General features: G+C 46.2%; 1 protein-coding gene across 1 annotated transcript; it reads left to right on the forward strand.

Annotated features, from left to right (window-relative positions):
- The first annotated feature begins 108 nt into the window (after positions 1-108).
- Positions 109-20942, forward strand: Shpk (sedoheptulokinase). The gene is made up of 7 exons (XM_027426799.2): positions 109-353; positions 6851-6992; positions 13239-13422; positions 13958-14110; positions 14841-15016; positions 16341-16541; positions 19321-20942. Exons 1-7 carry the CDS (start codon positions 192-194, stop codon positions 19731-19733), a joined length of 1431 nt encoding a protein of 476 aa, XP_027282600.1. The 5' UTR covers positions 109-191; the 3' UTR covers positions 19734-20942.
- Positions 20943-22668: the final 1726 nt, after the last annotated feature.

Below are 22668 nucleotides of genomic sequence, written 5' to 3' on the forward strand. Positions count from 1 at the left end.
TGTCGCCTCTCCACCTATAGCCGGGGGTCGCTGTGTGTGGGAGGCTGCCTTCCTTGACCAATGGAAAAGCAAGAAGTCTCCATGTTGCGTGCGGCTGGAAGATTGGCAGGGAGGCCCCGCCCCCGCGCTGCCCGCCCCTGTGAAGTCGGCCTCCGCGAGCCACTCGAGCTTGCTTCGCTGTCACCGCTGTCATGGCTTCGCGACCCATCACCCTCGGCATCGACTTGGGCACCACGTCCGTGAAGGCCGCCCTGTTGGAGGCTGCACCCGGCCACCCATCCGGGTTCGTGGTGCTGGCGAGCTGCGCCCGCGCAGCCCGGGCAGAGACTCAGAGCGCGGCGGCCGGGCCCCAGGTGAGGCAGCGTCTTGGAGCCGCCACCCACGGACGACACTGGTGGCATCCCGGGCAGCACTTTTCCGCGAAGAAGTACCCCTTAGAACTGTCCAGCCTGTCCGACCTCCTGCAGGGCTTCGCAGCCTGCCGCAGCTCAGGCTAAGCAAGCCCTTAGGGTGTCCCAGGGAGTTTTCCCACCTACGGGCACCGATCTTGCCACTCTTAGGCTTCTCTGGCGGCCCTGCTCATGGTGCTGGAAGCCTCTACTTTCTACCATCATTTTCTGTACTTTGACCCTAGAGGACTCGCTTTCAGAATAATAACCATAGGCCTGGCTATCACGCTTGCTGCTCGTGGTTCACATCTGCTCGGTGCCCTCAAGTTCAGGCTTCGTTTTTTACCTCTTAGGCAGTCTGGGCTCTGGAAATCAAATGCAGAATTAGGCTTACCTCGCTCCTCTCACCCCGTAGAAGCGAAAGTGAACAGAAAATTTCACTTGGTAACTCACAAAGAATTCCAGCCCCTACTCGAGTCTGGTAATTATACACTAACAACCAGTGGCTTTTAAAAACTAGAAGATAGAAAAGTACACATTCAGAGGTCCACAGATGGCTCAGCAATTGCTGAGCAAGCCTGATGACTTGATTTCTTTTTCTTTTTTTTTTTTCTTTTTTTGTTTTTTTGAGACAGGGTTAGCTTTGGAGCCTATCCTGGCACTCGCTCTGGAGAGTGGGCTGGCCTTGAACTCACAGAGATCCACCTGCCTCTGCCACCACCGCCCAAGCCTGATGACTGGAGTTTCATCTTTAGAACCACGGAGGGAAAGAATTGACTTTTGAGCTGGGCGGTGGCGGTGCACGCCTTTAGTCCTAGCACTTGGGAGGTAGAGGCAGGCCTTGAGTTCAAGGCCACCCTGGTCTACAGAGTGAGTTTCAGGACAGGCTCCAAAGCTACCAAAACCCTGTCTGGCAACGCCCCCCCTGATTTCTGAAAAGCTTCCCTCTGATGCCCATATGTACTCCACCACATGCATGAGTCTGTACAGATACACACACACACACACACACACACACACACACACACACACACACACGCACTATATATGTGTGTGTGTATATATATACATATATGTGTATGTAGTGTACATGTATTTGTATAGTGTATACACACACACATATAAATATATATGCACACATATATTTAAAACCCTAAGAATTAAGGACAGAGTATGGACATCAACCCTCAGGCTCTACTCCTGTCAGTTTCCTGAAAATGATCGGGTTATAGTCAGAGAATTTACAGAAATTAATATCAAGGCAGAATGTAATATCTCACATTTTTTGGGGTCTCAACTTGTTCCCTTGTCGGAACTAGGTGTCCACTAAGACTTCTTCCAGCCAGGAATTGAGTGCAGTGCCCACCCCCCTCTCTTGTTTTTCAAGACAGGGTTTCTCTGTATTTTGGAGCCTGTCCTGGAGCTTGCTCTGTAGACCAGGCTGGCCTCGAACTCACAGAGATCTGCCTGCCTCTGCCTCCCTAGTGCTGGGATTAAAGGCGTGTGCCACCAACGCCTGGCTGCAATGTCCCTCTCTTGAGCTTCATGTCTCAAAACCTCTTGCCAAGGGTCTGTATTCAGTTCTTTGGGGTTCAGAATCCATCTTGCTGAGAAATGTTTTAGAAGATAAAGATTGCAGGGACACTTTTAATTTTCCCAGAAGGCTTCACATTTAATTCAGTTGGGGCCGCAAGGCATTTTAGAATGATTGTTTGACTTCATGAATTATGACATGGAGAAATTGGCTCTGATTCTGGAGGAGTGAAGAGCTGGGCCAGGATTATATATAGTACAGTGGGTTCAAGCCCTGCTTTTTCTCATGAAACCGAGCCCCCTCCTCTCTGTTAGGAGATAGGGTCTTGCTGGCCTCAAACTTGGATCTTCGTTACTTAGCCTCCCAAGTGCTGAGAGTACAGGTGTGTTCCACCCCATGCAACTAAAATACAAGGTTTTGGAGGGAATTTCTGACTGTCACCTGTCTGTCGTCTCTAGCTCCACCTTCTCAGTTGGAGGGGTACTGGGGTGGGTGGGTTTGAGTGAGTTGCTCAGCACTGTTTTCCAGTTTGATGTTCTAGATCTTGATCTGGGTATATTTTGAACCAAGAAAGAATAGTAACAATGGCTTTCCTGTTACATTATGGGTGTGCCAGCACTGCCCCTGGTCACACTCAACCCTAAAATGAACTGCCGAACACAGCCTTCTTGTCTTTACTCCCAGTTGGCTTGTTGTCCTCCATGGTCTCCACCCACACAACCCACTCACCCTGGACCCATTTTAAACAGAGGGCCCTCTGTCCTGAGATGATGCACCATCTGATGGCTATTTGGGGACTTTTAAACTACCACTGTCTAACAGAAATGCAAGTCACAAATGTGGGCTACACATGTCATTTTCAGTGTTTGAGTAGCTATTTGAAAGGAAGTAAAAGGAATGGATGAAATTAATTTAATCTAGATTTTATTTATTTATTTCAAAACAAGTCCCGCTATGTAGACCTGGCTGGCTTGGAACTTATGTAACAGAGATCTACCTGCTTCTGCCTTCTGAGTACTGGGATAAAATTAACTTTTATTATGTATTTTCTTTAACCTAATGTATATAAAATGTCATTTCAACTGCCTCCCCAGTGCTAGGATTACAAATACATATCATAGTACCAGTCTCTTAAAAACACAAGTTCCAGGGATTAATCTCAGGTCCTATGCTTGCAGGGCAAGCGCTCGACTGACTGACCCATCTCCCTAACTCTCAGATGTAATTTGTAATTTGTGAAACATTGCAGTTCAGGCTGGACACATATGGCTAATGGCTGCCATATTGGACAGGGTCCTAAACAAATGTCCCCTCCACTTTTTTCCTTCATCCTGTGCCCTCCCTGACTTTCTTTCTCTGTAGAGATCACACACTGAGCTACATACCTCTCCTGTGTCTCTTACTGTTGGGCACTTTCACTGGCTGGCACAGTGGAAGGCTGGCTCCTTGTTAGGCTGTGGGGCTACGTGCTCAGGATATGCTCTACTCTCCATGCACTTGTTTCCCAGCTCCCCCTTATGTACTTCCTTTGTTGCTTGTTAGGCCAAGAACTGTCTTGACCAAGCTTTGGTTTTGGTCCCAGAAGCACAGATGAAACTCCCTGGAGGAAACCAGAGAGCCAAAGACTCAGCCTTCTCCTGTTTTCTCCAGCCCATAAGCTTTCCACACCACAGAGAATGGCATTTATTTCTGAGCTACATTCTTCTTTCCCTTATCTGAGTTTTCCATGGACCTTTCTAGTTGTTAAAGGCTAGTTTATTTTGTATCTGATGTGTTTTTTTGTGTGCCCAAATACTTTATTTTTGATGGGATCAAAACACATTTTCGATTTATGAAACTTAGAACCCTAGGTCTTAAAAAATGATTTACTTATTTCATGATGTGTCTGTGTTTGAGTGTGTGTTTGTAGTGTCTTAAAAGGACAGAAGAGGGTGTTGCATCCCCTGGAATTGGAGTTACAAGCAGTTGTGAGCCACTTGATGTGGGTGCTGGGAACTGAACCCTGGTCCTTTGGAAAAGCACCAAGTACTCTTAATTGCTGAGTTACGTGTCTGCAGTTCATAACCTGAGTTGTTGTTGTTGTTGTTGTTGTTGTTCTCCTCCTCCTCCTCCTCCTCCTCCTCCTCCTCCTCCTCCTCCTCCTCCTCCTTCTTCTTCTTCTTCTTTTTGTCTTTTTGAGACAGAGTTTCTCTGTGAAGCTCTGGTTTTCCCAGAACTTGCTAAGTTTTAAATTTAACTTGTAAAGTTTGTTTCATTATCAAGAAACATCAAGAAAACAAAAATAAAAACAACAAAAAAGTATCTAGGGTGATTGTGATGGCTCAGAAGACAAAGGCACCTTCTGCCAAGCTTAATGACTTAAATTATATCCCCAGAATCCATATGATGGGAGAAACCAATTCCTGCAAAATGTCTTCTGACCCCCATATGCATCATGTGACATCTGTGCTCTCCTCTTAGTACACATGCAAATAAGTAAATGTAAAAAGAACTAACAAAATCCCCAAACAAAATGAAGGACGGGGTGGGGCTAGAGTATAATGTCACAGGTAGTCCTTGCCTAACATCTTTGAATTATGGATTAGATCCCAGACACAGCAAACAACGTATGCCATTTTGACAACTTCTGATGGCCTTTAAGTAATACTTAGTTCCATTTTAGCTAAGGAAATATCTCAGATGTTTGTTTATTTATTAAAAGATTCCCTCCCATCTCCATTTCTCTCTCTTTTCTAAGGATTGAATCTAGGGTCTTGAGAATGCTGGACAGATGCTCTATTGCTGTCTTACATCCTAACTCCCTTGGATTTTTTTTTAAGATTCCTTAATTATTTTATGTGTATGGATGTTTTGCTTGAATGTATGAGCACTACATGTATGCCTGGTGCCTATGGAGGCTAAAGACGGTATTAGATCCCCTGGGACTGGAGTTACAGACCGTGTGGGTGCTGGGAATTGAAGTGAGGACCTCTTCAAGAGCAGCCAGTGCTCTTAACCACCAAGCCATCTTAGATTTTTTTCTTTTAAGATTTTATTTATTATGTATACAGTCTTCTGCCTGCATGCCAGCAGAGGGCACCAGACCTCATTCAAGGTGGTTGTGAGCCACCATGTGGTTGCTGGGAATTGAACTCAGGACCTCTGGAAGAACAGTCAGTGTTCTTAACCACTGAGCCATCTCTCCAGCCCTCTTAGATGTTTTTCTTTAACTGTGGTTATATACCCAATCTACTTTCTTGCTTAGGCACACACACACAAGGAAAGATGGGAAGGAACAAACCCCCAGAATGCACAAAAGTGAAAGAACTTTATTTGGGAATTTTGGACTTGCAATTTGAAAGGCCCAGGATTCAGCTTGCTCTGAATCCACGTTCAAAGACTAAAGAAGAGTGGAAGCTCCAATGGACAAGTAGGATGGAGCAGTGAAAAATCCTATAGGGAAGGACAAGAGCTGGTGACAGGGGCCAGTGCTGGGTAGACAGTCAGTCATTCAAGTGTGCTCATGTGTAGTCAAGATGTTCATGTAAGAAGTAAGCTCCAGGGCTGGAGAGATGGCTCAGAGGTTAAGAGCACTGACTGCTCTTCCAGAGGTCCTGAGTTCAATTCCCAGCAACCACATGGTGGCTCACTACCATCCATTATGAGATCTGGTGCCCTCTTCTGGTGTGCAGATATACATGGAAGCAGAATGCTGTATACATAATAAATAAATAAAATCTTTTAAAAAAAAAAAGTAAGCTCCATAGCCTCCTGGCTCGGATTTTGAGGCTCTGAGTTCAGTGTAATCCCCTCTCCTCCCCTTCCCTCCCCCTCCCCCGCCCTCTCTCTCTCCCTCCTCCTCCTCTCTCCTCTCTTCTCTCTCTCTCCTCTCTCTCTCTCTCTGTTACAGAGACAGGATTTCTCTATAGCTTTGGAGCCTATCCTGACACTCGCTCTGTAGACCAGGCTGGCCTCAAACTCACAGAGATCTGCCTGCCTCTGTCTCCTAAGTGCTGAGATTAAAAGCATGTGCCACTACTCCTGGGCCTTTTTCCTCTTTTTCATCCTGGGGATGGAATCTAGGACCTTGCAGGCAAGCACTCTATGGCTGAGCTGAATCCCTAGCCCCCAATTTAATTCTTTTAAATGTAATCAATTTACTTCAGATATTAAGTATCCCAAGACTCTGAAGTAACATAGTAGCATAGGTATGATTCAATGTGAGTATAGTAATTCTTTCTTTCCACTTTGAAAGTTAATGTATCTATTGAGAAACAATGAGGCATCTAGATTTCTTGGCAGATGGCCTTTTTAGCCTACCGAAATTTAGTGTTAGAGGGCCTTGAATCTAAACTTGCTTTTAAGGCCTCCCAGTTTCATTGAGATCAAATTGCTTGGCATATCCCAAATTGCCACGTTCTAAAGGATATTGTTCCCTGATAATAAATCGGTTTTCTTTTCTTCCTATTGAATCTGTCTCCAGTCATTCATTCCAGCCAACCTGACATGGAGGGGAGGGAGGGGGATTTCATCTGCCTCTGCACTGCCAGATCTTCCCTCTGCCCTGTCCCACCCTTCCACATTCCTTGTGAGTAGACCTTTTGCTTATTTCTCCTGCTGACTGTGGAACAGGCTTTTCTCAGCAGAGCCTGGTGTATTGCTGAACTTTCTGAGTGGTTTGTGCTTTCTCCCTGGTGGGCTGTGGGCCTTTGATGGACAGTCTCAGGGGGTGGGGTGTGGGCCTTTGATGGACAGTCTCAGGGGGTGGGATGTGGGCCTTTGATGGACAGTCTCAGGCCAGGCCCAGGTCCAGCTAACCAGATCTTTCAGCTCCATATCTTGGCAATGGCTCTTGGGGAATGAGTCCTCTCTCTAGGAGATCTCTGGAGGCCCTCCCTCCTTGGTCTGTCTGTCTGCTCATGCCCACCCTCTCCTGTTCTGTTCCCAGGGGCGGGAGCAGGATGTGGCTAGAATCATACAAGCCCTAAATGAGTGCCTTGATGCCCTCCCCCGGCAGCAGCTGCAAAGAGTTGGGGCCATCGGAGTGTCAGGACAGATGCATGGCATCCTATTTTGGAAAGCAGGTCAAGGTACGCTGGGTGTGGGTAATGATCTCATGCTTCGGTCGATTAGCCGACTAAGAACAGGGTTGTAAAGGGCTCTTGGACCAGGGTCAGGTTGTCCTGGCATGGGCATAGTGCCTTGCTCCTCAGAACAAAATATCGTATGTGGCCACCTGGGTTTTGTGTACATTTTGTCTGGGCCAAATGTGTAGTGAAGACTCAGATTGTCTGCTTGCATTTCCATTTTATAACCCGTGGACAGCCAGAGGAGAAAGGGAGTTTGGTTTTCCTTTGGAACTCAGTAGAGAGGATCTCACAGAGCTCCCAGCTGTAACTGGACAAGGTGCCAAGCAGAGGAAACTGGATTTGAGTGTTTTAAAATTAAAATTAAAATTAAAATTTAACGTATTGTTTTCTCTCTCTCTCTGTGTCTCTGTCTGTCTGTCTGTCTGTCTGTCTGTCTGTCTGTCTGTCCATGTGTTTGTTCTCTTCTTCCACTGTACGCTCTGGGGATGGAGCTCTGGTGGTTAGACCTGTGTGACAAGCACTTTTACCTGCTGAACCATCATGCTGGCTGTGGGTATAGGTCTTTTCTTTTCTTTTTTCTTTTTCTTGAGACTCAGTCTTATGTAGCTCAGGCTGGCCATAAACTCTTTAGATAGCTAAGGCTTGTCTTGAACTCCTGATCCCCTGCTTCTACTTCCGAGCAAACCCAGGATCTCATCTCACATGTGCTATGCCCCAGTTCTTTTTTTTTTTTTTCTTACTTTTTATTAGTGACTTGGTAAATTCCCCAGGCTGGCCTTGATCTCACAATAGCTCAGGCAGGCTGCAAAGAGCTTAGGATCGTTGTCCTCCAGTCTTCTAAGCAGCTGGAATTACAATCCTGTGCCACCAGGTCCAGATGGGTATAATTTCTAATCTTCACATAGCTTTATTTAATTCTAGTTACTATCACTTTAGTGGACAAAGCATTATTATTGTTATTATGTTCTTATCATTTGGTCCTGGCAATAGGACCTGGGGCTTCGTGCACGCTAAGCATGTGCCTACACAGCATCACTTCATCTTCATCTGCTGAAGGTCTGCCCCTGTGCAAAGGTGGTGACCTGTACTGTGTGGCCCTTAGGGGAAGACTGTGCCAGAAAAACAACTAGCACTTCAGGTGCCAGGTGTCAGGCTAAGGATGCTACCTGCATGACCTCATCCATCTTTCCCAACATCTTTATGATGAGTGTGACTGTTACCACTGTGCAGGTGAGGAGCAGGAAGTTCAGAGAGGTTATAACAACACACTCTGGTCCACACAGCAGTGATCATTGTCGAGCTTTCAAAGGCCTCTCAGAAGGTCAGAGCCGAAGGAAGGTAGCGGTATAGTGAAGGGAGGGACTTCCCAACAGAAGGTCCACAGAAGGAATAGAATTTACAGGAAGTCACCAGCTCTCTGGATTGCTAGGCAGTCCTTTTTTTTTTTTAAATGATAGAAAATGTCATATAGACATAAACTAGAAAGAACAGTATTACTAAACTGTCATTCAGCCTCAGAAACATTATCATTTGAGCACAGATGGGTGCTATTATTTATTTATTGAGACACAGGCACATGGCACTGCACCTGGCTGAGTGTAAATTTTTCAAGCAGAGGACAAAATGGCTACTTGGAGTTGATAGGTGTTGTGGCTAAGAAGGTGGGGTGCTGGATTCATTCCTGTCTGCCTAGTAAGACAGCAACTCAGGTCCCCTGGGCTAAGTGAATGGTGACTCTCCTCACCTAGTGGTGTGTCCTGAGCCTTGCCCTAGACAGGGCTAGGTATCTATAGAAGTCCCCTTTCTCCCTTGTCTGCTGTTACCAGGTCACTTCAGACAATCAAGCTGCTTGGCTTCAAGCAGTAGGAGGTCGATAAGGGCGCCAGAGCTGACCTCTCCCAGGCAGTTCAGGTTGTAAAAGCTTTTTAAATTCTTCAATTCTTCATTAACAAGAATAAATGTCCTTTTAATCCTAAAACCCTTCCTAAAGGGGAGAGCAGAGATCTAATGATTGTGGTCTGGTCATCTGCCTTTCTTTCTGAGTCTCCTGGCTTCTGTACCAACCACACAAACCATCAGCCACATCATTGGAAGAGCTGCTTAAAATTTCACGGAGCCAGCCTGCTGTCTTGTTTTGCTTTCTGCTTCTGGGAAAGAGGAAGTGAGTTTGCTGCCACTGATTCCTGATGATGGAGTCCAGTAAAGTCAGGTTTAGGATCAAGTTGTACCATTTTTAATGGTGGCCACAATTCAGGTTGGCTTTAGTACCTACCACGTGGAGGCCCTGTATTAGTCCCCCTGGGAGCTAAGGAATTGAGTGTAGAAGCCTGTATCTTCCAGAACACAGCCAACATGGTCAGGCACCTGCAACTCAAGCAGAAGGCTAAGTACTTTAGTGAGGACACAGGCGAGCAAGTGGGAGGACTGGGAATGACTGGCATTTTCTGAGAGGCCTGTGGTTAGGTCTGTTTTCAGAGTCCACTTTCAGGCTCAATAAAAGAGAGAGAAAAATAGGGGCCATAAAGCAAAGCTAAAAGGCGAGCTGCAGACAGGGCAAAAACATTTGCCAATGTAGAGTAGGTGAAAGACAAGCATCAGGCGAAGCAAAGGAAGATGGACCAAGAGTCTCTGACAAACAATTCCTGGAAGGGGAAATAGAGAGGAGACAATGCTCAATATCATCCACAATTAGGAGAATGCATATGTCAACAACCATGGGACATTGTTTTCCACCCACTGGACTGAAAGGAATCAAAAGGCCTGGGAATATCAAGAGTTGTCAAAAGGGTGGGAAACTGGTTTATTATAAATACTGCAGCTGGTATTTAAATAGATTAAATTAACAGAGCTGTTTTGTAGGGCAGCTGGGCAAGGCCTGTTAAAAAAGTGTGGCTACTTGGAACTGGTCCAGGAGAAGTATATCACTGCATCTTTGTTTATAGTGGTAAAAATGTGCCATTTACCTATGGGGACTCATTACATACATGCAGTCAGGCTCATGACGTGGGATGACATTTAGTAGTTAGAAAGAATAGGGTACATTCAAGCATATTGACACACAGAGGACTCAAGACATGTTGTTGGGCAGCAGCAATAGATACAGTAGAGTATTACTGTTTAAACAAACACACCCAGGTCAACCACATAAAACAAAACCTGTTGTGTGAGTGTCAACAATAGACAGTCACCCAGGAAGAATACACAGTGATAAGTAGGGGGTTGCAACTATGTAGGGAATGGGCACTCAGGACTTTTGCCCTGTCTCTAATATTTGAAGTTTTTTTTTTAAATTGAGAGTGCATTCATTTATCATTGTGTCATTAAAAGCTTCAAATATAATAGTTCTTTACCAATGGGAAGGAAGGTGGAGAGAAAGAGGGAAAGAGAAGGAGGCACACACTGGGTCAGATTCTGGGACAGACTTCCTAGATTCACATACTGATTATTAAGTCTGTGAATCTGGGCAAAATTTAAAAGCATCCTGCTTTATTTTTTCTTATGTGGGGATAACAATCACACAATCAATTCTCAGCACCCATATGGAAGCTTACAGCTGTCTGTAATCCCAGTCCTGTGGAATCTTGTGCCCTCTTCTGGCCTCCACAGGTACTGCATGTACACCGTGCACAGACATATATGTAGACAGAACACACATACACAGCAAATAAACAAACAAACAAATAAATAAATTGGCACATAGAATAAGTGAGTTACTATTTTTTTTTTAAAGATTTTAAAAAATTTATTATGTATACAATGTTCTGCCTGCATGTATGCCTCCAGGCCAGAAGAGGGCGCCAGATCTTATTATAGATGGTTGTGAGCCACAATGTGGTTACTGGGAATTGAACTCAGGCCCTCTGGGAGAGCAGTCAGTGCTCTTAACCTCTGAGCCATCTCTCTAGCCCCAGTGAGTTACTATTTTTTAAAGTGTGTTAAACAACCTATGGCATATAATAAGCATTATATTTTTGTTATAATAAAATTACAATTCAAACAATGTAAAATGGGATCAAAAGAGTTTTGAAAGCAGATGAAGGGAAAGGATGGAGCTGAAGCTGCAGAATTGCAGCTTTGGGACTGAGCTCAGTCCCAAAGGTAGCAGTGAGGCTGTCAGAGAGGCTGTCACAGTAGGAAGCGCCTATTCCTATGCCTGCCTCCCAGGGGTACCAGGCGATGTTGTAGGTCCCTTAACCTGTAATCTGCCTCTCTGCTGTGCTGCAATGCCAGGAATACTGACCGACAGTTTGACAAGGTCTCTTTAGAGTGTTTGCAGTCATGGTTTCATCTATCTGCAACATGTGTGCCCAGCCAATTTTTATTTCTTTAAAGATTTATTTATGTATTTTATGTATATGAGTGCTCTGGGTGCATATACACCTGCAGACCAGAAGGGGGCACCATATCTCATATAGATAGTTGTGAGCCACCATGTGGTTTCTGGGAATTGAGCCCATGACCTCTGGAAGAGCATCCAGTGCTCTTAACCTCTGAGCCATTTCTCCAGCCTGTCCCCAGCTCTTTGTAAGGTTTATTCCCTTACTCCATTGATGTTCTTCACATGTCATTTCAGAGAGGACTTCCTGGACCTCCAATAACCTACCCCTGTCTTTCCCTTTCCTCCTCTGTATATTTTCCACAGCAACTGAAAGTACCTGGTAGCATCTTTGCTCATTTATACTCTGTCTCCATCCTGGCATATAAGCTTCATGGAGGCAGTGGGCTTCTTCTGTTCTTTGTGCTCAGAGACTAGACTAGAACCAGGGTGTGATGCCCATTAGATGGTCAGTCGGTACAGCACGCAGTCACCATGTGTGAGTGAATGAATGGATGTGTCATAGCCTGGGAATAAATGGAGAGGGGCAGGTAACTCTCATTCTTTGGCTCCTTATGAGTAAATTTATAGAAAAATACAATGACTTTAGATTCCAAATCTGGCATCAGACATGGCCACAAAACTTCTACATTGTTTGGTAGGCACCATTCTGTAGTTGGGGCAGATTCTGACCTCTGTCTCCTGAGTCTTGAGTGTGTTCAGTTCTGTGAGCTGTTCTTGACTGGCACATTGTGTCAGTCTTGTTTTCCTATTTTGCTGCACTAGTTGTCATTGAATTCATGTGAGAAACAGCCCTGTCTGAGGAGAGGCTGTGTAAAGAAGGTATGCTGTCTTTTTCAAAGGCTGCTGGAAAACCCCGAGGCCCAGGGCAGGGTTATAAGTCGTGCTGGCTTTCTGTTGCTTATGGAGAGAAAATGTTCATTTCAGCTCACAGTTTTGGAGGTTCCAGTGAATTGCTTTGGACCTATAGTGGCGTTTTCTTTGTTAGGGTTTCTATTGCTGTGAAGAGACACCATGGCCACGATAACTCCTATAGAGAAAACATTTAATTAGGGTGGCTCAATTACAGTTTCAGAGGTTCGGTCCATTATCATCATGACGAGGAACATGGTGGCATGCAGGCAGACATGGTGCTGGAGTTGAGAGTGCTACATCTTATAGGCAACAGAAAGTCAACTAACTGTCACACTGAGTGAAGCTTGAAAAAAAGATCTCAAAGGCCCCCCCCCCCACAGTGACAGACTTCCTCCAATAAGACCACACCTACTCTAACAAGGCCACACCTCCTAATAGTGTCACTCTCTTTGGGGGCCATTTTCTTTCAAACCACCGCAGGCATATCATGGTGGAAATGAGGGAGAGACAAACTTCTCACCTCATGGTTGGAAAGCAGATGAGAGACAGCGAAGAACTCATGTCCCACAATCTCTCTCTTTTATGAGGTTTAATTTATTTTTATTGTATGTGTATGAGTGCTTGCCTGAATGTCTGTATACCATGGACATACCGTGCCCACTGAGGCCAGGAGAGGGCATTGCATCACCTAGGACTGGAGTTACAGAGTGTTCTGAGCCACCATATGGGTGCTGTGAATTGAAACTAGGTCTTCTGGAGGAGCATACCCCCCCAAGAAGAATGAAAATTAAAAAGAGAGAGAGAGAGAGAGAGAGAGAGAGAGAGAGAGAGAGAGAGAGAGAGAAAGCAGGACAGAGGTTAGACACATGGGAGGAGTGAGTGACTTCCCAGGGCCACTCAGCCACTCTGGTATCAGAACCATGTCTGAATGAAGCACTGTCACAGAGTGGAAATGTCTGTTTTATAAACTCACTTGCAGAGCAGACCCAAGGACAGGCCTATACTCACTCAGTGCTGTTTTCTTCATTTTTTTTTTGTCATCTCCTTTGTTGCAGGCTGTGAATGGATGCAGGGAGGGACTGCCCTTGTATTTGAGCCCAGAGCCGTAAGCCACTTGGTCACATGGCAGGACGGCCGTTGTAACAGTGGTTTCCTGGCTTCTCTGCCCAAGCCAGCATCCCATCTCAGTGTGGCCACTGGATTTGGCTGTGCAACCATCTTCTGGCTTTTGAAAAACAGGTCTGACAACTGTTCTTTCAATCAGCATGTGGTTTCTGGGGTGTGAACGGACAAGGACTGTGTCTTTAGCTAGTCAGCATCTCTCTACCTGCTGCCCTGTCTTGAGGGGGGCCTGGCACAAGGTGGAGTCACAAGGTTCACATTTGATCTGGAATGGCTCCATTTGTGGAAGCTCACCATTGGATACCTGGTTCTAACTCAGGACAGGGGATGGAGGTAGGGGGTGGGGAGGGAGAGAGAGGGAGACAAAGAGGGCAAGTGACTTCACAGTGGAGTCAGGGCTATGACCTTCTTTCCTGGGTATAGTGCCTCTTCCTCCAAGTTCCCTCCCTTGGGGCTGACTTGGGATAGCTTGCTCTAGAGTGGCCAGGATAGCTTTCCCATGGATTCACTATATTGAACTACATACAGTACGTGAGGTTATGGCTGTGCCCCAGTTGTGCCATGTCTAGTCCCCTCTGTTCACAGCTAGGTATAGCATGAGCTTTGATATCCTTATTATATCATGCTGAACTGCTTTTTGTTTGACAAATAGCCCAGAGTTCCTGAAGTCCTATGATGCAGCTGGTACCATCCAAGACTATGTGGTTGCCATGCTGTGTGGCTTGCCAAGACCCCTGATGTCTGACCAGAATGCTGCTAGCTGGGGCTATTTTAACACCCAGAGCCAAAGCTGGAACTTGGAGATGTGAGTATGGCCTCATGGGTGGATCCAGATGAAGGGTGTGCCTGGAAGGAGAACTTCAGTATTTTAGAGTAGGGACAGAGGCTGTCTGCTGAAGGGACGCTTCCTACTTTATTCTACACAAACGTTTCCCTTTGCAGGTACATAACTCCAGGGTGCTGTGAGTTTACTTCCTTCAGGGCCTCAGTTTTGAGCCCTGAGATACTTAAAAGCACATGGTAGTTCAGGTAAAGAACTTTCTGGTGTGCTTCATGTAGCCTTCACTAACCATGAGCAATGGATGCATGGGGTGTTCATGAAGCCACTGGGCCTGATTTAGTTTGCAATGTGCTAACCAATTCTAATGGTACTGGGGTCCTGGTGTTCCCTTTGCAGAAGGTTTATGTTCCCTTCAAACACAGGTGTTGGAATGCCCTTGAAGTCTGGCTCATCTCTCACTCGGGGTCCCATCCTTTCCTTCTATTTATCTCTACCTTTTTCTGATGGCTGCTGTTGAGACTGCTTGTCCCCTAACCCCACCCACTCCATGGTGAATCTCAAGTGTTTGTTCACTAGCTACAAAACCCAAACTCATGACTTAAAAAATGCCAGAGACGTTTTGTGCTACTACTGTACCCTGGCATCCTGACCTTCCTTCTGCTGTGTGTAAGCTGTAGCACTGAGTTTCCAGGAACCGGTAAAATCCAGATGACCAAACACCACAGGAACTCTAGGGCTCACTTCTGTTTTACAGACTGGAAGCAGCAGGCTTTCCTGTCCACCTGCTCCCCGATATTGCAGAGCCAGGCAGCATGGCAGGCAGAACCTCTCACACGTGGTTTGAAATCCCAAAGGGCACACAGGTGGGCGTAGCCCTGGGTGATTTACAAGCCTCTGTCTATTCCTGCATGGGCCAAAGGACTGATGCAGGTAAGTTTGCCTTTTGTTTCCTCCTTAGACTCGTGCTGCTGTCTCCTCAGTACCAACTGTCACTCAGGGTAGCTTCAGGCTCAACATCCTGTGAAGGTGGAAACACTTTCCTCCTTGCAGGGGAATCTCTGCCTGGGAAGGTAACAGGGCTCAGAGTTCTATCCCTTTGCATTGACCCCACTAGGGCTGGGGAGGGAAAAGGCTGTCTTTTTCTTTCTATGTACTCCATGACCAAGAGAACAGAGATTAGCTTGGACCATGACTCAGTGGTGGAGTACTTGCCCAGTGTGCATGAGGCCCTGGATTCTGTTCTCAGAATGAGGGGTGAGGCAAGAGGAGGGGACTAACACTGTTATTATTGTGTCAGTGAAAGTTATATTAGATGCACTTCTAAGTGCAGAACCCTTTCTGTCAGGACATAGTCTCCATTTGGTTTCTTTTAAAGAATCTATAAAACCTAAGGACATATAAAGTGGTACAGACCCTTTGGAAAACAGTGCATAGGTCCTCACAGGTTAAATGTGGAGTTACCGTGTCCTAGAGACACAGCAAAAGAACCAGAAACACGTGTCCCCACAATCACTCCAACCCCATAGTTCATGCCAGTACTGTTCACAACAGCCCCTAGTGGAAACAACCCAAACGGAGTGTGAAACTGTGGGCAATCTAAAGTACTACAATGTGAAGCGTGAAAGACAGGTACGAAGCCATACGTCTGTGCTTCCATTAATAGACAATGCCATAATGTCATGGCATGTCCATGGAGAGAGGAGGATGACCGGTTGCTGGGGACTGTTGTGAGTGATTGTTAGGGGTACATTTTCCTTTTAGAGTGATGGAAATGTTCTAAAATTGGTTAGTGGTGAAGGCTGTTCCTAGGGTATGGACCCCAAGCTTAGAGGCAGGTGGGGTGCATGCTGCTTCTGATTTATAGCCTTGCTAGAAGGTTTGATGTGACATAGCACAAAGGTTCTTTATTGCCTTCTGAGGCTGTTTTTGCTTTTGATGTTTCGGATCCCCTAACAGATGAGGAAATTGGAAGCTGACTTCAGTTTGGTTTCTAAACCTGCTAGCTCTGGAAAGTAATGCACTACTGCTCCTGCTTTTCTTTATTTTATTAGACCGAGTCTAGTCTTATGCAATTTACTTTATTAGTGCTTTATTTATTAGACTGAGTCCAGTGCACACTTGGTGGGGACAATGGACTACGCCTCTTAAAAAAGAAATACTATTTAAGAATGTACATATTTTGAACATGACATCTCTTCTGTTATGATGTTACGATATGTGACCCTGAGGGCTAAGCTCTGCTGTCTTTGTGCAGTTCTCAACATCAGCACCTCCGTCCAGCTGGCAGCCTCCATGCCTGTGGGATTCCAGCCACTGCAGACTCCGGATCCTGCGGCTCCAGTCTCCTTCTTCCCTTACTTCAACAGAACCTACCTAGGGGTGGCAGCATCTCTCAATGGAGGCAATGTTCTGGCCATGTTTGTCCACATGCTTGTTCAGTGGATGGCGGATCTAGGTAAGGTGTAGCCCAGAGTAGTGTGTTCTCTGCTCATTACCCTTGTCACTTAATGTGTAATGCCTGGATCCAGTCTCCCACCCAGCTGAGTCCCTGGATATTCCTGCCTGCCCCAGCAGTCTGAGCCTTCAGCCTCCTTTCTTCTGTTTCTGAAATGTCATTGTACACTTTTTCTTTTGGGCTGTGGGAGCAAGTAGCCAGACACCTTTCCCCCAACTTTGACCATGGATTATTGCAACAGTTTCCCAGCTTGCCCTAGCTCCATAGTGTTACTCTCTGCTAGGAAGTCCAGATCTTATGGCTGCTTACATTTAAGGCCTCCCTTCTGATGACTACAGATATCTGCTTTTTTTATTTTTCAAGACAGGGTTTCCTATAGCTTTGGAGCCTGTCCTGGAACTTGCTCTGTAGACCAAGCTGGTCTTGAATTTAGAGATCCTCCTGCCTCTGCCTCCCAAGTGCTGGAGCTAAAGGTGTGTGCAATCACTGCCCTGTGACTACAAATATCTGAAATGGAATGAGTGACACACATGAGCAAAAAGACCACTGGTGTTTGACATCATTATAAAATACTAATAACACTTACTTCTGGTTGGCAGTTCCTGCCCAGATTTCTTGGAAGGCACCTTGGGGCTTATGGAGCCCTTCTTTCTGCTTTCTTTTCTTTCTAAATAGGATCTACTGGTTTTCTTCTGTTCTGTATGTACAATGGCACATGTAACTGTCACCTACCAGAGGTCTGTCCTGTAAACACTGAAGGTCAGCTACCCAGGTTTAGGGAAATTGTGGCCCTCAGCTGCAGTGATCCCTGGCATATGACAGTCACATGACCCCTTGAACATGTCAGCTGCAGTGATCCCTGGAACATGTCAGGTGCAGTGATCCCTAGGACATGTCAGGTGCAGTGATCCCTAGGACATGTCAGGTGCAGTGATCCCTAGGACATGTCAGGTGCAGTGATTCCTGGAACATGTCAGCTGCAATGATCCCTGGCACATGCCAGGTGCAATGATCCCTGAAACATGTCAGCTGCAATGATCCCTGGCACATGCCAGGTGTATTGATCCCTGGAACATGTCAGGTGCAGTGATCACTAGAACATGTATGTCAAAGTCAGGTAACTGCAGGAAACATGAACTATGGGAACAGGAGAGGCACAGGCAGAAGGCATATGGGAGGCTTCTACTAGCTTTGCACACAAGTTGGCAGGCTGGTTTTGGCAGGTTGAGGGGTAAATTCATTTTCTTGGCTTGGATTCTCGTAGTGTTTCTTTGTAGGAAGAACCAGGAGGAGGTTTTGAGTTGCAGAATGAGCCCTCAGACCATCCAGGCAAACCCTATATTCAGATACTGCTATAAGTGGATTGGGTCTATCAGCTGCTCTCTGTGCTGTCAGTAAGAGGCTGTTTTTCTTACCTGTAAAAGAGAAAGTAGTATCTGCTTACCCCCTAATTGGACGTACACACATGTGCACCCCACCCACATTCATGTACCCACCTGAACAAGTACATATAGCACACATGTATGTGTACACACACAAGACCCCTACAAGACCCAGTATTGACCTCCCCATGCTCAGAGATGCTGACTCAGTCTGGAGATGGGCTGATTCTGATGCCATTGCATTTGCACTTCTCTGATTGGGACCAGCAACACCGTGCCTCGGGGAGCTTTCCATAAATACATAATTTCACAGTCTGACCTAGGTATCCCGAGTCAGAAGCTGTGTTCATATTTCATACTCATATTTCAGAAGCACCTACAGCCTCAGGCTCATGGCTGTCTAACCTGGCTATGCCTCAGAATCTGTAGCCTAGGCCAGTTCCACCAAAGGGAGTGGGTCCACAGTGATTTGAGAGCAACTCAGGCTATGGTGGTGAGCTATACTTAGTAAAGAGCCCCTAGTCTGGGCAACGTTTCTCGTCAAAGTTCTCTTTCAGCTAATGGAAAGTTAGAGATCAGAACCTTTTTTATTTTTGTGGTGCTTGATATTGAACTCAGTGCTCTAATCATGCTAGGCAAGTGTTCTACCACCAAGCCAGGTCCCAGGCCCCAAAGTGGCCTAATTTGAAAGTACATTGAAGCAACAAACAAACAAACAAAAAACCAGCCTTCCTTATTATTTATATTTTAAGTCTCTTTTTGAGATGAGGGTCTCACTATATAGACCAGGTTGGCTTTTAACTTGTGATCCTTCTGCCTCAGCTTTCTGAGCTCTGGAGTTTCACTGTACCCAGATAATTTTGTTTTTTAGAATGCAGAGATAACATAGGACAGGGAACTAAAATCTGACTAGGACTCTGGCTTGACATCAATCAGTTGAAGATAGCAAACATATCACTTGTTCCTGGGCCCCATGTAACACATCCATACAATGAGAATGGCTTAGGTCTCATTCATATAGCAAGGGTGGTTTAGTGTGGATCCATGGATTGCAGTGACACTGCTAACAGCTCAAATAGCATTTCTGATATGCTTGTTAGTGGGTGTTTATGTTTGGTCCCTTAGGGTCCCATAGCTGTGCTATAGTTATGATGCTCACTTTAGGGTTAGGATCCACAACAATATCTCCCAGAAGTCTAGCTGTGGCCACAGGGAGACAAATGACTGGGATCTAGAACAGAACCTAGCTAGCCAGACTCAATCTCTGAGCCCTGAAGCTTCCAGCCAGTGTGAGAAGCAGCAGACAGACCTGTCCCTTCCCCCTGGGGATTCTAAAAACAGTCTCTGCATGCTTCTAGCAGCTGCATAGTCTCACACAGATCTCCTATTTCTGACAGGCCTGGAGGTTGAAGAATCCACTGTCTATTCACGCATGATCCAGGCGGCTGCACAGCAGAAAGACACACACCTCACCATCACCCCAACAGTGCTGGGTGAGAGGCACCTGCCTGACCAGCTGGCCTCTGTGACGAGAATCTCCTCCTCTGACCTTTCCCTGGGTCATGTGACCCGGGCCCTGTGCAGAGGCATTGTTCAGAACTTGCACTCCATGCTTCCTTTTCAACAGCTCAAAGAGTGGGGTGTGGACCGGGTGATGGGGAGTGGAAGTGCGCTGTCCCGGAATGAGGTGCTGAAGCAGGAGGTCCAGAGGGCCTTCCCTTTGCCGCTGTGCTTTGGGCAGGATGTGGATGCAGCCTTTGGAGCAGCTCTGGTCATGCTCCGGAAAGACCTCGGCCCAAAGGAGCCTTAGTTCAGCAAGCTAATTGGTTAAAGGAATCTGGGAATTCTATCTAATTGACATTGCCAACATGATCAATGGATTGTCCTTTTCCTGGACCATTCTGTGGGTAGACTGTAAATTATAATTTATCTTGAGGTACTATCTAAATTGGCCAAGATCTTTCCTTCAGGGCACTCGATAACCATGCAGCCAGGAGTCACTAGTCAGATCCCAAACTAGTGCCTTCCAAGAACAGGATCTTCTGAGAGCTGATTGCAAATGCAAATGTGAGAGGTGGGGAGAATGGGAGGGTGAGAGGGAGAGGGAGAAGAAGAAAGAGAAAAACACAAACAGCTTCCTGATCACTAGGCTCATCTGTGATTCATTTTTAGACAGAAAGAAAAGAAAGACAACTTCAGAGCGAACAGTCTGATAGCCACGGCTTCAACTAAGCAAGAAAGACTTGCTTTATGCCTAGCATTTGGACTGGTCCAGCTTAGAGTCAAATGTGCCATTGGAAAAATCCTTCCTGCAGGATTGTACCAGGTGGAGGGAGGCCCCCTTTTGTGGTCCCTTAGCTATAGCATGTTCTCTGGGTAGAGAGAGACCTAAGGACACTGACGCAGGATGACTTGGAGGAAGCTGGGGTCTGTGTGCTCTCCTTGCCATGTAAATTTGTTTCTGGGAAAGTGCTGCACCAGGGATACCCTGAGTCCTCTCAACACAGCTGGCTTGAAGGCACATTCCAGAGAAGGAAATGCAGTTCTGACAGACTATTTTAAAGATGGAGGCAAGGTACCCGGTCTTTTCCATGACTGTGTACAGCCTTATGTTCCCTAGCCCCTGCCACAGGGGGCAGTCAGTTTCATGAGAGAATGCCTTATCCCACAGGTCCCACCCCTTTTTCTGTGGTGAGGGCCTTGCTGGCCTTTGATGGCTCTGACTCAGTAGAAATGCCCTGTTTATGTGGGCTTGCATGTAGGGCCAGAGCACCACCAATCTTCCCATGTTACAGTACCTTCCAGGAGAGGGTCATCATCACTGTGCCTACAACTAGACTTCTAAGGACCCAAGGCTCAGGGACACTTGTAACTTTGGGGAACAGTCATCTTGTCTCTTTGTATGAGTTGTTTTGTAAGCTCTGTGATTGTGAGAACCCATTTGATGAACTTGGCTCCCACTCCTGGCTACAGTTCAGATAACTGAATAAAATTCATTTTTCCAGTTTTGGTAAACACATGGCCATCTGTTTTGGGAAGATCATATATTACTGCATAGCGGTAAAACTAACAATGCTGCAGGGACCCTCATAGGTAGATATGGTGGTGCATACTTTTAATTCCAGCACTTGGTAAATCTCTGTGAGTTCTAGGTCTGCAAAGCGAGCTCCAGGACATCCAGAGTTACATGGAGAGATCCTTTCTCAAAAAGAAAGAGCTTGCCCCTTGCCTTCCAGGGCAAGGATGTACATCTTAGATAAGCCAACCAGGTGTCCTTACCCAGGCGAGTTGGGACAGTCATGTTGCAGCCCTTGGGGCTGAGAGAGAGAGAGAGGAGGAAAGGCAGAGGGCTCCTTGGTACCCTGTCAGTTGAAGAAGCAGTGTTCTAGGATCTCTTAGCTCCCCAAGGTGCAGCTGACCTTGCATATTCAGAGGGCTGTGGGTAATGTGTAAATGAAGATTAAGATCTTGGGCTGGTGAGATGGCTCAGTGGGTAAACAGACTTACTGCCAAGCCCAATGACTTGAGTCATATCACTAGGATACACACTGTCCTCCGACCTCCACACCTGGGCAGTGGTGCATGATGTCCTGCCCCAAATAAATAAGTGTAATAAAGAAGGTGAAGATCTAGGTGGGTATCCTTTAAGCCAGGGGACCAGCCCAGCACTGTGGCCCTTTCAAGCCACGTGTCTGCTCTACCCTTGATGGCTGAGCCTCAGAGTCCAAGCTTGTTAATTAAATGCCCTGCTGCTGCTTCCCTTGCAGGCGGCGATCTCCATCTCCAGTGGAGGTGGCGTTGAGCAAGATGTCAGGGCCTCTTCTTTCTGGACTGAAGTTACAACCCACTCACTGCTTCAACCCTCATTGCTGCAAGGTGCCAAAACATGCTGGAAGCCAGCTTATTCCTCAGATGAATTAGGTGGCTGCTAGCATCAGGCTGGATAGCAATGTTCTAGTCTTAGGAGCACTTACAGCTTTTCTCGTCTGATTCACTTTGGCTGGGGAAATGTAAACAGATGTGTGTCAGTTTTAAGCAGCCATCTTTGCCACACTCTCTTCCCTTTGCCCACGAGATTGGTGGTGTTCCAGAGAGTATGTACTTTGTCTTTCTGGGTCCCTGACTGACGGCAATATGGCATTGAATCTTTACCTGTCAGTGAAGAGCAAAACTGTGAGAGAGAAAGAAATCTTTGCTGTCTGGAGTCTTTGAGCTCCGGGGGGGGTGTTTTATTATCACAGCAGACCTTACTTTATCCTGACTATGCAGCCGCACTAATCATGGTGTCTGTGAAGTTTCCATTGATCCTCATGCAGACCAGACCAGTCTCACTTCCAGAGCAACAGGGGGAGCTGGGAGTCCTGTCATGTTGATGTGTTGATGAATTTCTATCACAAGGAGATAAAATAAGCACTGTGACAATAATCTACATGCCCAGAAGGGGGAGTTGTTTATTCTCCATGCCTGTGATATCCAGCCATTTTTTTTTTTCTCTCAAGACAGGGTTTCTCTGTGTAACAGCCCTGGCTGTCCTGGAACTCACTCTGTAGACCAGGCTGGCCTCAAACTCATTGAGATCCACCTGACTCTACTCCTAAGTGCTGGGATTAAAGGCATGCGCCACCACTGCCTGGCTATGCAGCCAAATCTTAAGATCTTGTTTCAGTAAGATTTAAGATTTGATGATACCTGCTGTGCAGTGAGAACTAATAAGTTCTGTTTATTTGAACCCATTTAATCTTTAT

The sequence above is a fragment of the Cricetulus griseus genome, chromosome 7, assembly GCF_003668045.3.
Source record: "Cricetulus griseus strain 17A/GY chromosome 7, alternate assembly CriGri-PICRH-1.0, whole genome shotgun sequence".
NCBI classification, from domain to species: domain Eukaryota; kingdom Metazoa; phylum Chordata; class Mammalia; order Rodentia; family Cricetidae; genus Cricetulus; species Cricetulus griseus.